The 18197-nt window shown below is 42.1% G+C and overlaps 1 protein-coding gene and 2 pseudogenes across 1 annotated transcript; 1 reads left to right on the top strand and 2 right to left on the bottom strand.

The window, feature by feature from the left end:
• Window positions 1-1480: 1480 nt before the first annotated feature.
• Window positions 1481-4327, bottom strand: LOC132886176 (C-C motif chemokine 3-like). The gene is made up of 3 exons (XM_060920746.1): window positions 4267-4327; window positions 1788-1899; window positions 1481-1568 (listed from the first exon to the last, which is right to left on the bottom strand). Exons 1-3 carry the CDS (start codon window positions 4325-4327, stop codon window positions 1481-1483), a joined length of 261 nt encoding a protein of 86 aa, XP_060776729.1.
• On the top strand, window positions 4326-15823 carry LOC132886168 (putative nuclease HARBI1; annotated as a pseudogene).
• A 10-nt stretch (window positions 15824-15833) lies between these two features.
• LOC132886159 (putative nuclease HARBI1) lies at window positions 15834-17668 on the bottom strand (annotated as a pseudogene).
• Window positions 17669-18197: the final 529 nt, after the last annotated feature.

Here is an 18197-nt window from a genome sequence, read left to right as displayed (position 1 = left end):
CAATATTAGTTAGGGATAATATTAAATGTAGAGAAAAATATTATACTATTAGTTGATAATGACAACGCTGTCTTAAACCAAGCATGTTTATCTTGAAACAAGGCTGACTTCATTTTAAAACTAAACCTTAAAACCCAAGCCTGTCCTTATTTTTCAATATAGACATTACAGAAAAACAACCAGAATGACTTGAAAACATGTTAAACATTTATTAACATTCAGTATGTCAGAGTTGCCATGCATTCTTGAAAGCATTGTTCAATCATGTTAACACAAAACATTTGAATATTTTTTCACATTCCACAAAAAAACACTGTATCCTGAAATACAGGCTTTGATTGCGTAAAACTTAAAGGGATACCCAGGTGAAATTGAGCCACTCCCGAGTTACATAAGTGAGCAGAAGCAGATTTGCACACCTGCACTGGAGTTAATTGAATTTAAGCTCGGCCGATGCCATAATTCTTGAGAGCAGTGATGACCTATAATGTTTTTGTTTATTTGTTCAACAAATACACAGAACAAAAACAACAAATAAACAAAAACATTATAGTTTCATGACATGACTAAACATTTTTTAGATGTGCACACCTGCACTGGAGTTGTCCTCACTGAAGTCATCACTGCTCTCAAGAATTACGGTATCAGCCGAGCTGATGCTTGTGTCTGTCAAATCCGTCTCCATGTCTTGCTTGTCTGCACTGAAGAGAGTCCTGGCTGCTCCTTTCTGTGGAACGGAGCCCTGCCTCCTTCTTGGGGATCTCAGTCCCTAGAGTTACATAAGTGAGCAGAAGCATTTTCCAGGCGACCCAGCCACTGCCTGAATCTGGCAGCACAGAATTTTGAAACGGTGCCCTTAGAGTACAGCAACTACTCTAAAATAATTTAATTTAGGTGGCGTTAGCTTTGCTGACTAGTTGTTGTGATGGTGGTTGATCCATCAAAAAGCAGAACTGGGGAGCAGAGAGGACGCTTCTGCAGGTACAGGACAGGGTCTTCGTCTGTCTTCGTGCTGCCAGATTCAGGCAGTGGCTGGGTTGCCTGAAAAACGCTTCTGCTCACCTATCCAACTCGAGGGACTGTGCGGAGTGACTCAAATCTCGCTTGGGGGTATCTGTTTCAGACTAACAACTTAAATTACTCACATGGGTCCCAGTAGATCTTAAGCAAGTAACACTAATAAACTTGTGGAATACACAAAACTTTTCAACTGACAACTGACATACAACTGACATACAACTACTTCTCTATAGACCCCTTTCACTGACATCACCCGAAACCGGAAGTAAACAGACCCTGCGCCATTTTGGAAGACCAACAAACTCGTGATTAGGGGGAAATAACGGCAGCGGTATGTGAACCCACGAGAATAAAGTGGAGTGGCAAACGACTTAAAAGCATTTTGTAAAAAAAAAAGAAATAATTGGTTATTACTGGAGAGGATTTATTCACTCAGCTGAGTTTAAGACAGGATTGTAAACTAGAGCTGGTCAACTAATTTCATGATGTTCTTCACCCACTCGTCTTCAGGATCTGCACACACCTGATGGCCGTTCTTTAGAGTAAAGCTGCAGAGGAGAGAGAAGATTTACATCAGTGTGAAACTGCAATAAAATCAGAAAATCAAACACTCTCACACGTCCCAAACCTCCAACATCATTTAAAATGATAATCTATTAAAGTTAATATTATATTATACACAACCATAAAGCAATGACTGACATGGAAATAAACTTTTTAATATTAACTGAAATTAATAAAATATAAATGAGGGGCTGAAAGCTTACATGACTCCTGGTTTTTTACAGCCAATGAGAATTACTTTATACGCTGTAATGATTTTTGCAGGGATTGGTTTCTGATGGTACCTGTAACAGCATTGCTTTGGTCCATTCACATCTGTGTGAAAACATTTATACATTTAGTTCTGTGATTAAAGGCTCAAAAAACACCATCAAATGGTTTTACGTATATCGACTAAAAGATTCTGCTTGTAGTGTTTATTAAATTGTCCCACAGCGCTGTGGAGTTCTGGATTGTGATTGGTCAGAAGGTGTTGATTAGTTTTCTATAACAGCAGCTCTGACAGTAGTGCAGCTGCCAATCACAGGTTTATATTAATGCCCTCGTTCTAATACGTTATCGTTTCTATGGTAACAGCTGGTGAGTGAACGACTGTTTATCGCTGCTCTAATGTCAGTGAGAACAGTTGCTCAGTGGTTTAAATGTTGGACGACCGATCAGAGGCTCATGATTTCAGATCTCACCACCACCAAGCTGCTACTGCTGGGCCCCTGAGCAAGGCCCTTACTCCTCTTATGGTGTAATGTTGGAACAGTTTGTAAACTGGTTTGGTTTCAGAGGAATGAAACACTTGGGGATGCACTATTACAGGAAAATAATCAACTTCAGGGTGGGAACAGGAGCTCTGCTTCATCACACCACCGTGTCACTCAGTAATTTACTGTAACAGTGTGACAAACACACAGTGGTTTATTAACGCTGGTTATTTTCAGCAGCCTGGTTGTCTTTTCAGGAAATTCAGTACCATTATAAAGCAGGGGAGTGGTGGCGAGTAACAACACCAGTCTAGTTTATTTTAAAGAAGTCAAAGTACACAAGGACCTCAATTAATGAAAATATCTTAAACATTTATTATTATTATTATTATTATTAAATACTGATCAGGTCACAGTCTCTCTGTAATTGACTGGTCTGTTCTTACTGTTGCATCTCCATCAGGTCTCCAGATCGACAGCACCTTCCACAAGATGTTTGCAGTTCTGAGCAATGCAGATTTCTGAATAAACCCCAACATTATATTTGATCCAAGAATTGTGGGGGTTTGTGAGGAATTGAGCCCAGTGCTCCGATTACTCCAAGGATTACTATAGTTTTCCTCTTCCACATCCTTTCAATCTCCACTCTCAGGTCAGCATAGCTGTTGATCTTTCAAATTCTTTCTGGCCAGCATTACTGTCTCCAGGCACTGCAACATCAATATGGAAACAACGATCTGCCTTCTTGTCCACCAAAGTGATGTCTGACCTGTTATGTTCATTTTTCTGATCTGTCTGTATAGTGAAGTCCCAGAGGATTTTTGCATGCTCCTTCTTTAATATCTTATCTGGTTCATGGAGATACCACCATGATTTGGCTTGAAAACCATATTTCTGCCACTGGCTCCAATGAAGATTTAAGCATACCTTGGCATGCCGTCTCTTGTAATCTTTTTGTGTGAACATTTTGCAAGAGCTTACTACGTGAGTAATGTTCTCAACTCTTTCTCCACATTTGTCACAGTGTTCTTGTTGATATATGGCCTTCTTAACTACGCTAGTATTTTGAGCTCGAGTCCTGTCTGAGACTGAGACAAGACCCAGTAAAAATACGGTCAATTAAGAGACAAGACTGAGACTTTCAAAAAATGGTCTTGAGACCAGCTTAAATTGAATATATTAAAACCTGCATGAGATTTTTGGGTGGGTGGCACGGTGGTGTAGTGGTTAGCGCTGTCGCCTCACAGCAAGAAGGTCCAGGTTCGAGCCCCGTGGCCGGCGAGGGCCTTTCTGTGCAGAGTTTGCATGTTCTCCCCGTGTCCGCGTGGGTTTCCTCTGGGTGCTCCGGTTTCCCCCACAGTCCAAAGACATGCAGGTTAGGTTAACTGGTGACTCTAAATTGACCGTAGGTGTGAGTGTGAATGGTTGTCTGTGTCTATGTGTCAGCCCTGTGATGACCTGGCAACTTGTCCAGGGTGTACCCCGCCTTTCACCCGTAGTCAGCTGGGATGGGATCCAGCTTGCCTCCGACCCTGTAGAAGGATAAAGCGGCTAGAGATAATGAGATGAGATATTTACATGATGATAGGATTGGATTTCTGTGGAAGTGATTTCTCTTGTGCTCTGTGTGTGTGTGATCACATTTGATTTGATCTGAAATACTCAATGAACAGATGTACAAACACACTTTCACTGGTAACATTATGCCTTTTAAGCAACCTGGTATGTTTTTACAGAATTCAACAACAGACTCCTGAATGAGCAAGAAAAATGCATCCTACCCTAAAGATTAGTGATTTTTTTTTATAATTCTGCTTTCTGCATTGTGACACAGAAGAACAAAACTGGGAATTTTATGAATCAGAATTTACAACAATCCCAAATAAGTGCAAAGCAATTATGCGCCAATTTTTGTTGGATTTAGCAAATACAGAATATAATACAAATTAAAAGAGATAAGAAATTCAAAAGATGGACTTTATCTTACTGTCGGCCATTGTGAATGACTGAAGGCAGGCAAGACCCAGCAGGAGAAAAGGGAAGATCATGACTGCTGCTGCTGCTGATGATGATGATGATAAGGATGATGATCACGATGTGAACAGAATCGTATGAATGCAAATGTCACCTCGGCAGTGGTTTTATTAGCTGCTTAGAGGCGTGGGAGTATGTGGTTTCAGTGCATGTGTGTGTGTCAGTTTGTTGGCAATGAAATGTCCTCAGAGGGGTAAAAAGCACCTCTTCCACTGGAAACCCGGCTGTTGTTTTCACCTTAACTAACACAGAAATGAGCAGCGTTTAACGCTTCATAGCCAAACTCACATACCATGGATAAGAATAGTTTCAGTTTTCTTTGAATAACGAGCATCATTAAGTTTATAATCAACACTGCAAACAATCTCACACAATAAATACATAGAGACAATTCATTATTTTAACCAAACACACAAGCAAGTCTTAATACTTCTTAAAATTGTGTTCTTAGAATTGTTTTAAATGAAAGTAGGTGAAAAAGTAAATCAGAAAAACCTGATAGTTTAACTTCATGGATTGCAAATCAGCAATTCGAATAAAAAATAATGAAGTGATCAGCATTTACAAAGCAGAAGCGTGTGTGTGTAGCTCATGTGTAAACACCTCTGTTTTTTTACTTCGGACATTCACCTGTTCATCAGCTGCAGGCCTCAGGCCTGTATACTTCAGGGTGTGTGTCGGAGTTCAAAAGTCCCTCGGTGACCCTGTACTTCAGTTGCACACACACTCCTGTTCAGTGGTGGAAATTTGTCACGGTATGCCCCTGTCTAAAAATGACATTTGACCCCGACTCACTGCCTTTGAAAATAAAGTATTTGCATGTTCATTTTCCCAAACTCTGAATATTTCATATTAAGTAACCCAGTAGCCTGAATTTGGCCAGTCGTACGATCAGGCTTGTAGTACTCGAGTCTGACTCATGCCCTAATTTGAAGGACTCATGACTCGACTCAGACTTGAGCACTGACCACTCAGACTTGGACTCGTGCATTAACTACATTAGGACTCCGTAAATGGAGATGAGAACTCTGATTTTTTTCTTTCTTTTTTGTAACATGCCATCATAATTTGATAAAAGACATTTATATCTACATTAATTTTGTACTAATTTCATGCAAGAGTGTCACACCTGAGCACCTTGGTGCATATATCAGGTAGACTCTCAGGTGCGCTCTGGATAGCGCGTGCGCCAAGCGGACTCTTGCACATGCGCCATAAACGACTCGCACCTGCACAGGATTAAGGCACAATCAGCGTGCCGATATAAAAACTGTGAAAACACACTTACTTTGTGAAGTATTGAGTTGCGTTGCTGACACATTACTGAGCTTTATTTCCTTGTTTGGTTTCCTGATCCCTGATTTCCTGTTTCTCGTCTTTGATTCTGCCGAGTCTACGATAACCTGTTTGTTCCTCGCTTGACCTGTTGCCTGTTTCACCATTTTACAATTTTGCCTGCCGTTCTGGATTGTTTACCATCTTCACTTGTATTAATAAACACACCTTCTGCACTTGCATCCGTCTCCCAACCATCTCTGACAGAATACTTCACACTCCCTGACAAAGAGAAGCACATTCACCTGTTCATACACCATGTTCAGGAACAAACTAATGTTAAAGGAGATACGCAGAACCTTTATTTTTAAATACATTTCTGAGTGGATAGTATTTCAATCCTTGAGACGTCTATGCTGCATAAATGGGAATTAAAAAAATATATATTTTTGAGAGTTAAAATCGACTGCAAAGTTGGCATTGGCACTGCCCCGCTGAGCCAGCCAGCCTTGAGTGCATGACGTCACAGCGGTAATGGGTTTTAAGGCCAAGGCCTTTTACAGCTATAGACCAAAGTCATATAAATAAAACTTTATAGTGAAAGTAAGAAATACCGTTACCGACTTGCTCAACTAAGACTGATTTGACTCCATTGATTGTGGGTTGACTCTCATTAAAACAGGATGGGTGTTATAACTCATGCAACATACATGTACATGCATGCATTTTCACTGATAAAACATAAAATGCTAATTAAATAATCAAATGAACTAAGAATCACATTCTGAAGCAAATTAAATAATCTTATACTGCTAACTTAAACACACAATTCAAGTTACATGTATTAATCTAAATGCAGGTAAACAACATGTTGTTTTGTATCCAAATGAGAGTTGGAGCTTATCCATCTGTGTTCTCGCTTCTTGAAGGCTGATTGTTTCAAAACAATCTGACTTTCAGTTGTTCATTCAGTTCTCTGTTCATTCACTTCTTCCACGTAAGGGCAAGATGGCAGCAATATCCAGTGGAGAAATCAAACAGCTGCTCCACTCATTCTCCATTTTTTCCATACTGTGTATTCCGCCATTACTGCTCAACTCAGGCAATCACTAAAACCTGGGATGGGATGGAATGTCACTGGTTTTAGCAACAACCACAGGGAGGTCACTGCCCAAGTGATGATATGTGACGTCCCGCTCCATCTCGGGTTCCATCCCATGAATGCAATGTAAATCCACCTTCTGTTGTGTTGCTGCACCGGCCAGCAACACATCTACGTGGCATAGCGATAAAATTAGCTCAAAATGGAGGATCAGAGTTGCAGTCAGCTCTGTGTTTTAGTATAGCAGAAATGGTGATGAGACTGATAGACTTCCTGCTGTGATGTTACAGACATCAAGGTCATTCACTCAGACTGCTACCTATATAAAATCACTTTAATCATAAAAATTACTATATTAGATTTATTGTTAACGCTTAAAACTATTCCTGTGCCATTCTTGAGGCCTCAAGGCATTTGTCAACAAAAGTGAGGCCAGGGCTCTGCATATTTCCTTTAATGGCACTAAAACAGCCACTGTCAAATGGTGCAGTTGGAGTCTTGGACTCAACTAGGACTCAACTTGAATCAATACTGGACTTGACTTGGACTCAACTCTTTTTTTTCATGACTTGGACTTGACTTAGATTTGAACACTGGGGACTCAAGACTGGACTCGGACTCGAGGTTTAGTGACTCAACTACAACACTGCTGTGTACATCTGCTTAAGAACTAACACAATCATTGCAATGCAGTAAATAAATCAGGGCTTTGAACTGGTTCAAGGAACGAAAACGAAAACTGGGAACTTTTTCTATTTCACATGGAACAGAAACGAAACCAGAAACTTTATTATTTTTTATGTTCCGGAACAGAAACGCTTATTAAAAATAATGGTAACCAGTTAAAACCGGCTTTTATTTCGTTCCTCAAAGTTTCCGTAGCCTACAAATAAAAAAGTAATTCTTCTCCTGCGCAAGTTTCTATGACCCGCTGGGGTTCACTTCCTGTGTGACGTTCGCTGACTGAATGGAGAGAGCGGGAGGGTGGACTACTATCACATCTCCACATTTTAAATAAGAGGTAAATATTGCAGTCTATCATTATTCAAAAACGTCAATTTCAAACACGATATCAATATATTTGTCCACGTTAATGAGAGGCTCGCAAACATTAAATGACGTTAACCTCTGTTAGCCTATCAATGCATAGGGCCTGACTAGCCTTTGGTAACACACTAAACAAATTATCTTTCATTTTTGGCACTTTTTCTGTTTGTGTAGATGGGAAGACATACTGAGAATCCAAATCGCCAACATTTGAAATAATAATTGTTTTGAATTATTTCTTGTCTTATTTAATGAAAGTTGTAATAGAATTAGCCTACATTTGGCTTAAGCTGGATGAGACAGAGACATAATTTTATAGCCATTTGTTAAACAGCTGACAGGGAACGTAATTAACCGTTCCGGGAACGAATTTTTTTTTGTTCTAACTGGTTCGGGAACGTCTATTTAATGGTGGAACCCAAAACCAGAAATGTTAAAATTCTGTTTCTGTTCGGAACAAACCAATAGGAAAAAAATTCTGGTTCAAAGCCCTGAAATAAATATGTGGAAACAAATAATGTCATTTGCATTCATTGCACTCATTGGCACTGCTGTCTGAGTTTAGAGAATGATGGCCATGATCCAAACTGCTAGAAACAAATACCTTCAAATAAATGAAGTGATGAGTGACCTCTAAATCATCTGATTTGCTCATGAGATATCCAATAATATCCTGCAATAAGTAGTATCATATTGGATGGAATGCATGTTTTCAGACATCCTGAATCTCTACAATAATAATAATAATAATAATAATAATGTTTATTACTTATATTGCACATTTTAACATTTGGTGATTGTCGTGGGGTGCATATTCACATTCTTTCTCCCCTCCACTAGGAGGAGTCAAGTCTCGGTCTTAACACAGGAACTAATTTTGGGCACTCTGGACTATTTAAGGGACGGCACGGTGGTGTAGTGGTTAGCACTGTCGCCTCACAGCAAGAAGGTTCTGGGTTCGAGCTCCGTGGCCGGCGAGGGCCTTTCTGTGCGGAGTTTGCATGTTCTCCCCGTGTCCGCGTGGGTTTCCTCCGGGTGCTCCGGTTTCCCCCACAGTCCAAAGACATGCAGGTTAGGTTAACTGGTGACTCTAAATTGACCGTAGGTGTGAATGTGAGTGTGAATGGTTGTCTGTGTCTATGTGTCAGCCCTGTGATGACCTGGCGACTTGTCCAGGGTGTACCCCGCCTTTTGCCCGTAGTCAGTTGGGATAGGCTCCAGCTTGCCTGCGACCCTGTAGAAGGATAAAGCGGCTACAGATAATGAGATGAGATGGACTATTTAAGGAAGTGGTGTGTGTTGTGGTGGTAGGGGGTCGTTAATTCCTGGTTGATGTGGTGGGACGTGCGGAGCAGCCTTGTTTAACTTGCAGTTGCTGCTGTGCTTACATTAGTTACTCTACAACAGGAGTACGCACTGGCTCTGGAGGTTGCTTTTTAGCGGAAGTTGTTTTCTTTCTCTCTGGTCTAGTGGAGTGTGGAGCACTGTTCATGTGGTATGTATCTGTAAATCTTCCTATCATCTTATGAGACTTAGTGATTTAATATCCATTCTTTTCGCTTTGTTAGCCTGTCCGATTTAGTCGGAGTATGTGTTGGCTCAGAGTTTTTCTTCCGGGTCCGTAGTGGAGTGTGAAGCACTGTTCATGTGGTATGTATCTGCTAATTTTCTTATCGTTTTATATGGGATTTATAGTGATCTAGTAATCGTTCTTCTTGCTTTGTCAGCTGGTCTGATTTAGTTGGAGCCGGTCTGATTTAGTTCGAGCACGTATTGGCTTCAGAGGTTTTTTTTCTTCCTGGTCTGTAGCGGAGTGGAAGTATTGTTGGCGTGGTATGTACTGTATGTACATTTTTTTTTTTAATCTTGCTATGTGTGGCTTATAAAGCAATTTAGTATTTTAAGTTTCATTTTGTTTTTCAGAATTGCACGTGCTGGAAGCTGCTCGCCTACTGTTCCCATAGCTTTCACTGCTGCTGTTTTGTCTCCCGTTTGATTTTCCACTTACAAATGGTGGTTGTTCGGCTTGCTTGCGGCTGCTTCACAGTTGCTGTTAGCCTGTAGGCTACTGTACACTTGGGGGCTTGGTGCAAAGCGGCTAAGTTGTAGTAATTAAGTGCCTGTTGTGTGTGGTTTTCTTTTTGGTTTTGCTTATTTGTTTTGTTTGTGAAATGTACTACAGAGTGGGCTAATGTAGCTGTGCCTGTGGTGTTTTTTTTTTTTTGTCTTGTGTTTGTGGGTGGATGTGTATGTGTGGGCATGATTCCAATTAAGTACATGTAGAAAGAGTGTATGTATGCTTGTGGATCTGTATGACCTGTCTAAGTTTGTCTCCTGTGACCAGAGTAGCTGTACTTTTTTTCCGTCCAGTGGGAGCGCTTCGGGACAATGTTCAGCCCTAGCTGTGAGGAAAGTTAAGTCACATTACTGTGCTCTAAGTATATTTAACTTTTAAGAATGCCAGTAGCTGCTGTAGGTATTTGCCTGATTTTGTGTATTTTTCTCTCCCTTTTTGGACAGGAGTGTAGCAATCCAGGCAGGTCCTTGGCTGACCTAGAGGTGGTGGAGCCTTCTCACTTTTTCCTTTGTTGTGTCCACAACGGGTGATTTTTGTTGTCTTAGTTGTGTGCTGTGATTTTGTTTGTTGTTTCTTTTCTGGGCCTCTGCCCCTTTTCTCTTGTTTGTCAGCCTGGCGCGCTTGGTAAGCCCTAGCTCTGTCCTAGTTCCATTTATTAAAGTAAGCAGTAGGTACTATGGCTATTATGTATGTGCAGTGTCCTGGGTTGTCTGGAGTGTTTAAGTGAGGTGTGAGTGGTTGTTTTAAAATTTGTATTTGTTTTATCAGTGGTTATCTATGTGCTGTAATATATTTTTTTGTGTGGAACATATCTCCCTGGCCTAAGAGTGTTTGAACCTAAGTGTGTCTATTTGCTTGTTATGGTTAATGTCCTAGTAACTGGTTAATGGTGTCTGGGAACATAATCCCCAGACTGGCGTAGTCAACTACCAAAATTTACATTTATTGCCTGGCCTTCGCTACAGTAATATGATCAAATGCGCATATTTGTGTGCAACACTATGGATTACTTTTTTCATTCTCAAACTTAACTTACAAATGTAAAATTTTTGCACAAAATAATGCAGCGCTTAATTATATTTGAGGAAAGTCTCAGTTAAATGTTGTAATAGATCAAGAAGAATTTGGTATAATTGAAAAATAAATTCTGTAAGTAAGTCACCATAAAGTGCAGTGATTACACTTTCATTATCTACATTGAAAAGGTGAAAACACTTAAAGCCAACAAAACCCAAAGAATAAATGCTGTTTGCCAAGTGCCCTTGAGCACGGTACCTAAGCCCCAATCTCAACGTTTTTCATAATTATTTAGGTTCACACTCAGTAACTTAGTTTGACACTAAATATGTTAAGACACACACACACACACACACACACACACACAAAAAAAGAAAATCTGGGGGCTAGTTTGAGGTTTTGCTTATTATTGTCAGTAACTGTGTGGAGAGCGACAGCTTGAAGCAGACTTCAAACATGGCCTCTCGAAACTACAACTCCCAAGAATCACAGCACCTTCTGTCTCCTGCATATTAATTACACCTGTCTCTCATTTCCCAGTCAATCAGCTCAGCTAGTTAAACCCCTCTCACTGTAGTTGTGAAGTGTACAGGGATGTTGTGTTTTGTAGAAGAGCCTCCTGAGTGGCTCGCATGGTCCTGAAATGTAGGAAATGACAATGTTCTTGTGTTTTGTTACTGTTTTCTTCCTGTGCCCTGTACTACGAAGTGGGTTTTCTGGCTTACCAGGGTAACTTCGAGAGTAACTTGATCACGTGCAGCGTAACTTCCCGATTAACCCATACTACGAAAGTTGGCTATGTTCAAACTGAGGTATGCTGCCATGGCAATTTACGCTGCATCTCAAACCTGCTCATCTCAGGTTATGTTCTTGGTTAACCCGAGGTTTCCGATTAACCACACCCTTCTTAAACACCACCTCTCCACCGACATTTCCTCTAGACACTGCCAGCGTACCTGGATGACCCGTGCGATATCGGAGCGCAGATTGTGAGGGGCTCTCTCCGGAGGGCGAGGGTATTTAGAGACCGCCAGAATCCGCTGGCATACCCGGACGATGTTCTTCATGAACGATATAGATTCTCAGCTGAGGGAATTCGTTACCTTTGCCAGCTGATCGAGGCAGATGTCTGCAATGTAACCCGCCGAAGCCAGGCCCTCACAATCGAGCAAATTATGTACTTGTCATTGCGTTACTTTGCCAGTGGACAATATATGTATTCCATCGGTGATGCTGAAAACCTCAGTAAGAACACTGTATGTCGTATGATTCGCAAAGTGGTACTTGCCCTAACCAAACTGATGAATGCATTTGTCGTGTTCCCTGGGCATTTAACCGCACTTCAGATCAAAGAAGGGTTTTATGCAATCGCAGGTAATTACTAATATCAAATTGTGTCTGTTTGCCTACTCTCAGAGACAATTGTGACTGACAATTGATATGACTAACAAAATATACAGGATTCCCAAGAGTAATAGGAGCCATTGACTGCACTCACATCCGAATTAGTGCACCCCTGGGAGAGCATGAGGGGGATTATGTGAATAGAAAATCCTTCCATAGCATCAACTTACAGGTAAAAGGTCTACTTCATATAGGCCCACATTCAAATGGGTCGTGTCCATACCTCAAATCAACCTGTCAGTACTGTTCCCATTTTGCGTTAGGTGATGTTTTGTCCTCCACATGGGTTGGTGTTGTTCCTCATTTGCAGGGGTAACAGTGTGCTTGTACCTCAGTCATGTCCCCTGTCCTTGCACAAATGCTTGATGTTCTTAGATGACATGTGACCACCAGTTGATGATAACCAGCCTGGATGCAAGATGGCCAGGGTCTGGCCACGATTCCCGCATATTTAGAGAATCCTCACTAGCTGTGGGATTCGAGGAAGGTAAGATAATCCTACATCTAATCTTTAAAACACAAATCATCCTGCATCAAAAAGATATTGGGACAATACAGAAACAAGAGCTAAAATACCACAGACGTCCCTACTCAAACTTCATGGTATTCCTTAAGTAAAGAATAGTGAGCATCTTACAGTTGTTTGACACTAACTACATTTCTCTCCATTTCATACAAGGGTGATTTGATGGTATCCTGCTCGGGGACCGTGGATACCCATGTTTGAAACACCTCCTGACACCATTCGCAGACCCTCAAACAAGGGCCCAGAGAGCCTTCAATCATGCCCACAGTGTTACAAGAGCACGAATCGAGATCACGTTCGGCATATTGAAGGCTCGGTTTGCCTGCCTAAAAGGCCTGCGTGTGAGGCCAGAGAAGGCCTGTCAGATAACAGTGGCATGTGTGGTACTACATAACATAGCCACCATTAGAAAAGAAAGGGTTCCCAATCATGTTCCCTCACCCCCCGATGTTGTTGACCCCATGACCCTGGACCATCCCACAGGCCGTTCAGTGAGAGGCTATCACAAACCAATTTTTCAGGCAGTAACACAAAATAAAGAAAAGCCAAAATCACCACTCATTCCTACTGTATTTATTTATTCAAGTTCTCCCGTTCCTGAAAAGAAAAGACAGAAAAGCCAAATGAATGCTTCCTTGCACGCGCACACACACACACACAATGTACTAATACCTTCTTCTCATGCTCCAACTTTTCAATTTCTAGTTCGAGCTTCCAAATTTACAGCCTCTTTTTTTGCAGTCTAGCTGTAACATTTTCTTGTACAGGCTGCGCACATTGTCCACTCCGGCCTACAGAACCCCCACCCCAGAATGAACATATTAGCCTAGTATGCATAACAGTCGGCAATGATGGACCGAAGAGGAAGAAACTGTACTTTGTGACGTCCCTGGCAGGGAAGCCTCAGGAGGGGACAGGGGCAGCTCCAACTCCTCCTACAAAGGAACACAAGCACACAGACTGATTGCATCATTGATACAAGTCACACTTCAAATGCAGCACTGCTGAAGAGTAATGGGGCACCCTCCTAGAATATTGACACAGCATATAGTAGCAGTGGTAGAGTCTTTCAATCTGCATGTGGGTGTCGGATTTGGCCGTGAGGGTCTCGTCATCTTCCTCCTGAGAGAACATACATAAATCATAGGCTGCACCTACATAATTTCTGAACACGACATAATGCATGCAATGTTAGCTATTACAGGTACCTCGGCCGGAGGATCACTGGAGCCGTTGCCTGTCTTCCTCCGTGAAGTATGGCGACCGTGCCATTGTGAACAGTGGTGATTTGCGCTGATAACCTCCCTTTTAATGTGAACGCGCATTAACCCTGATTAGGTTAACACAGGTTCAACAAATCAACTTCATAATTGGCGGCGTAGTACCTTTAACCCCAAACAAGATAACCAGGTTTTGTCAACCCCGGTTTAGCGGGGGAACCCTGGGTTACTTCTGGGTAGGTTGACCTCCGTTCGTAGTACAGGCTCCAGAACTTTCAGCCAAGTTATTTTCTGTTGATTACTGAGATGAAACCGTAGTGCAGCTAAAGATCCCAACTGGGTTTTGTCAAGACCAGGAGCCTGTACTACGAACGGAGGTCAACCTACCCAGAAGTAACCCAAGGTTCCCCCGCTAAACTGGGGTTGACAAAACCTGGTTATCTTGTTTGGGGTTAAACGGTACTACGACGCCAATTATGAAGTTGATTTGTTGAACCTGTGTTAACCTAATCAGGGTTAATGCGCGTTCACATTAAAAGGGAGGTTATCAGCGCAAATCACCACTGTTCACAATGGCACGGTCGCCGTACTTCACGGAGGAAGAATGTGCTGTCATAATGCAAAGCTACGAGGAGTTCAAAACAACATTAAGAGCAAAATCTAACACAGCGGCTGCCAATAAGGAGCGGCAAGTATGTTGGCAACGAATTGCCGATCGGGTAAATGCGTAAGTACATTCTCCCTTCTACATGTTCCAGAACAGAAGTATAGGATGAGAGAAAGCTTCATGATCAATCACAAGTCACAGAAAATGGTCCTTCGACGTGGCCCCAGTCATATATAGCTTGTTTAATGTCTGAAAAATCCTGAATAAAATTTGGTATGGTAAATTCATGGAGTAGCCTACTTAAGCTGATATGTGCACATGAGTCACATGAATTAGGATGACTGACTGTTCAGTCCCTTTGACTAAGTTGGTGTATGTCCTGTGAACATTTCAGAGGCAACAGCAGTGCCAAATGCACCTGGCAACAGGTGAAAATGAAATATAAAAACATCATTCATAATGGTAAGTGTGTGTGTGTGTGAGGCATATATAATGAAAAGATGCTTGTCTTTCACAGCCAACAAGAAAAAGGTGGCCGCCAGGTGCACGGGAGGAGGGAGGGCACCAGAAGCCCTTACCGTGGCCGAGGAGTTGGTGCTCGCCAACAATAGCGGTAGGCCAAACATGGAGGGGGTAGAAGGAGGCCTACAATCCACCCCTGGTGCTGTGGAAATGTCCACCCTCTACGTGCGGGGTAATATGGCATTCAAGTTCCATGTAAGAAGTGTGTTTTCTCGTTCATCAGTGGCATGTCTTATGTGTTGTGTGTACAATTGAAGGAAGCAATCTGGAGACCATCCAGCCACCACAGCCCATACCCGGCTCCAGTGATCCTCCGGCCGAGGTACCTGTAATAGCTAACATTGCATGCATTATGTCGTGTTCAGAAATTATGTAGGTGCAGCCTATGGTTTATGTATGTTCTCTCAGGAGGTTAGATGACGAGACCCTCACGGCCAAATCCGACACCCACATGCAGATTGAAAGACTCTACCACTGCTACTATATGCTGTGTCAATATTCTAGGAGGGTGCCCCATTACTCTTCAGCAGTACTGCATTTGAAGTGTGACTTGTATCAATGATGCAATCAGTCTGTGTGCTTGTGTTCCTTTGTAGGAGGAGTTGGAGCTGCCCCTGTCCCCTCCTGAGGCTTCCCTGCCAGGGACGTCACAATGTCACAAAGTACAGTTTCTTCCTCTTCGGTCCATCATTGCCGACTGTTATGCATACTAGGCTAATATGTTCATTCTGGGGTGGGGGTTCTGTAGGCCGGAGTGGACAATGTGCGCAGCCTGTACAAGAAAATGTTACAGCTAGACTGCAAAAAAAGAGGCTGCAAATTCGGAAGCTCGAACTAGAAATTGAAAAGTTGGAGGATGAGAAGAAGGTATTAGTACATTGTGTGTGTGTGTGTGTGTGTGTGTGTGTGTGTGTGTGTGTGTGTGTGTGTGTGTGTGTGTGCACGTGCAAGAAAGCATTCATTTGGCTTTTCTGTTTTTTCTTTTCAGGAACGGGAGAACTTGAATAAATAAATACAGTAGGAATGAGTGGTGATTTTGGCTTTTCATTATTTTGTGTTACTGCCTGAAAAATTGGTTTGTGATGGCCTCTCTCACTGAATGGCCTGTGGGATGGTCCAGGGTCATGGGGTCAACAACATCGGGGGGTGAGGGAACATGATTGGGAACCCTTTCTTTTCTAATGGTGGCTATGTTATGTAGTACCACACATGCCGCTGTTATTTGACAGGGCTTCTCTGGCCTCACACGCAGGCCTTTTAGGCAGGCAAACCGAGCCTTCAATATGCCGAACGTGATCTCGATTCGTGCTCTTGTAACACTGTGGGCATGATTGAAGGCTCTCTGGGCCCTTGTTTGAGGGTCTGCGAATGGTGTCAGGAGGTGTTTCAAACATGGGTATCCACGGTCCCCGAGCAGGATACCATCAAATCACCCTTGTATGAAATGGAGAGAAATGTAGTTAGTGTCAAACAACTGTAAGATGCTCACTATTCTTTACTTAAGGAATACCATGAAGTTTGAGTAGGGACGTCTGTGGTATTTTAGCTCTTGTTTCTGTATTGTCCCAATATCTTTTTGATGCAGGATGATTTGTGTTTTAAGGATTAGATGTAGGATTATCTTACCTTCCTCGAATCCCACAGCTAGTGAGGATTCTCTAAATATGCGGGAATCGTGGCCAGACCCTGGCCATCTTGCATCCAGGCTGGTTATCATCAACTGGTGGTCACATGTCATCTAAGAACATCAAGCATTTGTGCAAGGACAGGGGACATGACTGAGGTACAAGCACACTGTTACCCCTGCAAATGAGGAACAACACCAACCCATGTGGAGGACAAAACATCACTTAACACAAAATGGGACCAGTACTGACAGGTTGATTTAAGGTATGGACATGACCTATTTGAATGTGGGCCTATATGAAGTAGACCTTTTACCTGTAAGTTGATGCTATGGAAGGATTTTCTATTCACATAATCCCCCTCATACTCTCCCAGGGGTGCACTGATTCGGATGTGAGTGCAGTCAATGGCTCCTATTACTCTTGGGAAACCTGTATATTTTGTTAGTCATATCAATTGTCAGTCACAATTGTCTCTATGAGAGTAGGCAAACAGACAATTTGATATTAGTAATTACCTGCGATTGCATAAAACCCTTCTTTGATCTGAAGTGCGGTTAAATGCCCAGGGAACACGACAAATGCATTCATCAGTTTGGTTAGGGCAAGTACCACTTTGCGAATCATACGACATACAGTGTTCTTACTGAGGTTTTCAGCATCACCGATGGAATACATATATTGTCCACTGGCAAAGTAACGCAATGACAAGCACATAATTTGCTCGATTGTGAGGGCCTGGCTTCGGCGGCTTACATTGCAGACATCTGTCTCGATCAGCTGGCAAAGGTAACGAATTCCCTCAGCTGAGAATCTATATCGTTCATGAAGAACATCATCTGGGTATGCCAGCGGATTCTGGCGGTCTCTAAATACCCTCGCCTTCCGGAGAGAGCCCCTCACAATCTGCGCTCCGATATTGCACGGGTCATCCAGGTACGCTGAAATTGTCTCTAGAGGAAATGTCGGTGGAGAGGTGGTGTTTAAAAAGGGTGTGGTTAATCGGAAACCTCGGGTTAAGCATACCTCAGTTTGAACATAGCCAACTTTTGTAGTATGGGTTAATCGGAAAGTGATCAAGTTACTCTCGAAGTTACCCTGGTAAGCCAGAAAACCCGCTTCGTAGTACAGGGCACTGGAAGGAGATGTTGATTTAACATTCATGAAAAGAGTAAAACACACACACACACACGCGCTTTCCTAATTATAAAAGGTGTGAATTTTTCTGATTAGGGTAAGGTACTGTAACTGACATATTCAAGAGGTAAGAAGGGATTTTCACAAATACAACACACCACTATGGTTTTGCATTTTTCCATTAACATATTTAAGTGGAGATGATTGATTTGTTGGTTGACTAAACTGATTTTTCTGTTTCCCTGAAGAGTTTGACACCTGATGTAGACGGAGCTGTAAGCCGACCTAAACATATAATGAGCTCCATGTGGATGACACATTTAAA

This window comes from Neoarius graeffei, chromosome 1 (genome assembly GCF_027579695.1).
Source record: "Neoarius graeffei isolate fNeoGra1 chromosome 1, fNeoGra1.pri, whole genome shotgun sequence".
Classification (NCBI taxonomy): Eukaryota; Metazoa; Chordata; class Actinopteri; order Siluriformes; family Ariidae; genus Neoarius; species Neoarius graeffei.
The sequence above is the reverse complement of the archived record's forward strand: the minus strand, read 5'-3'. Positions and strand labels throughout refer to the sequence as shown.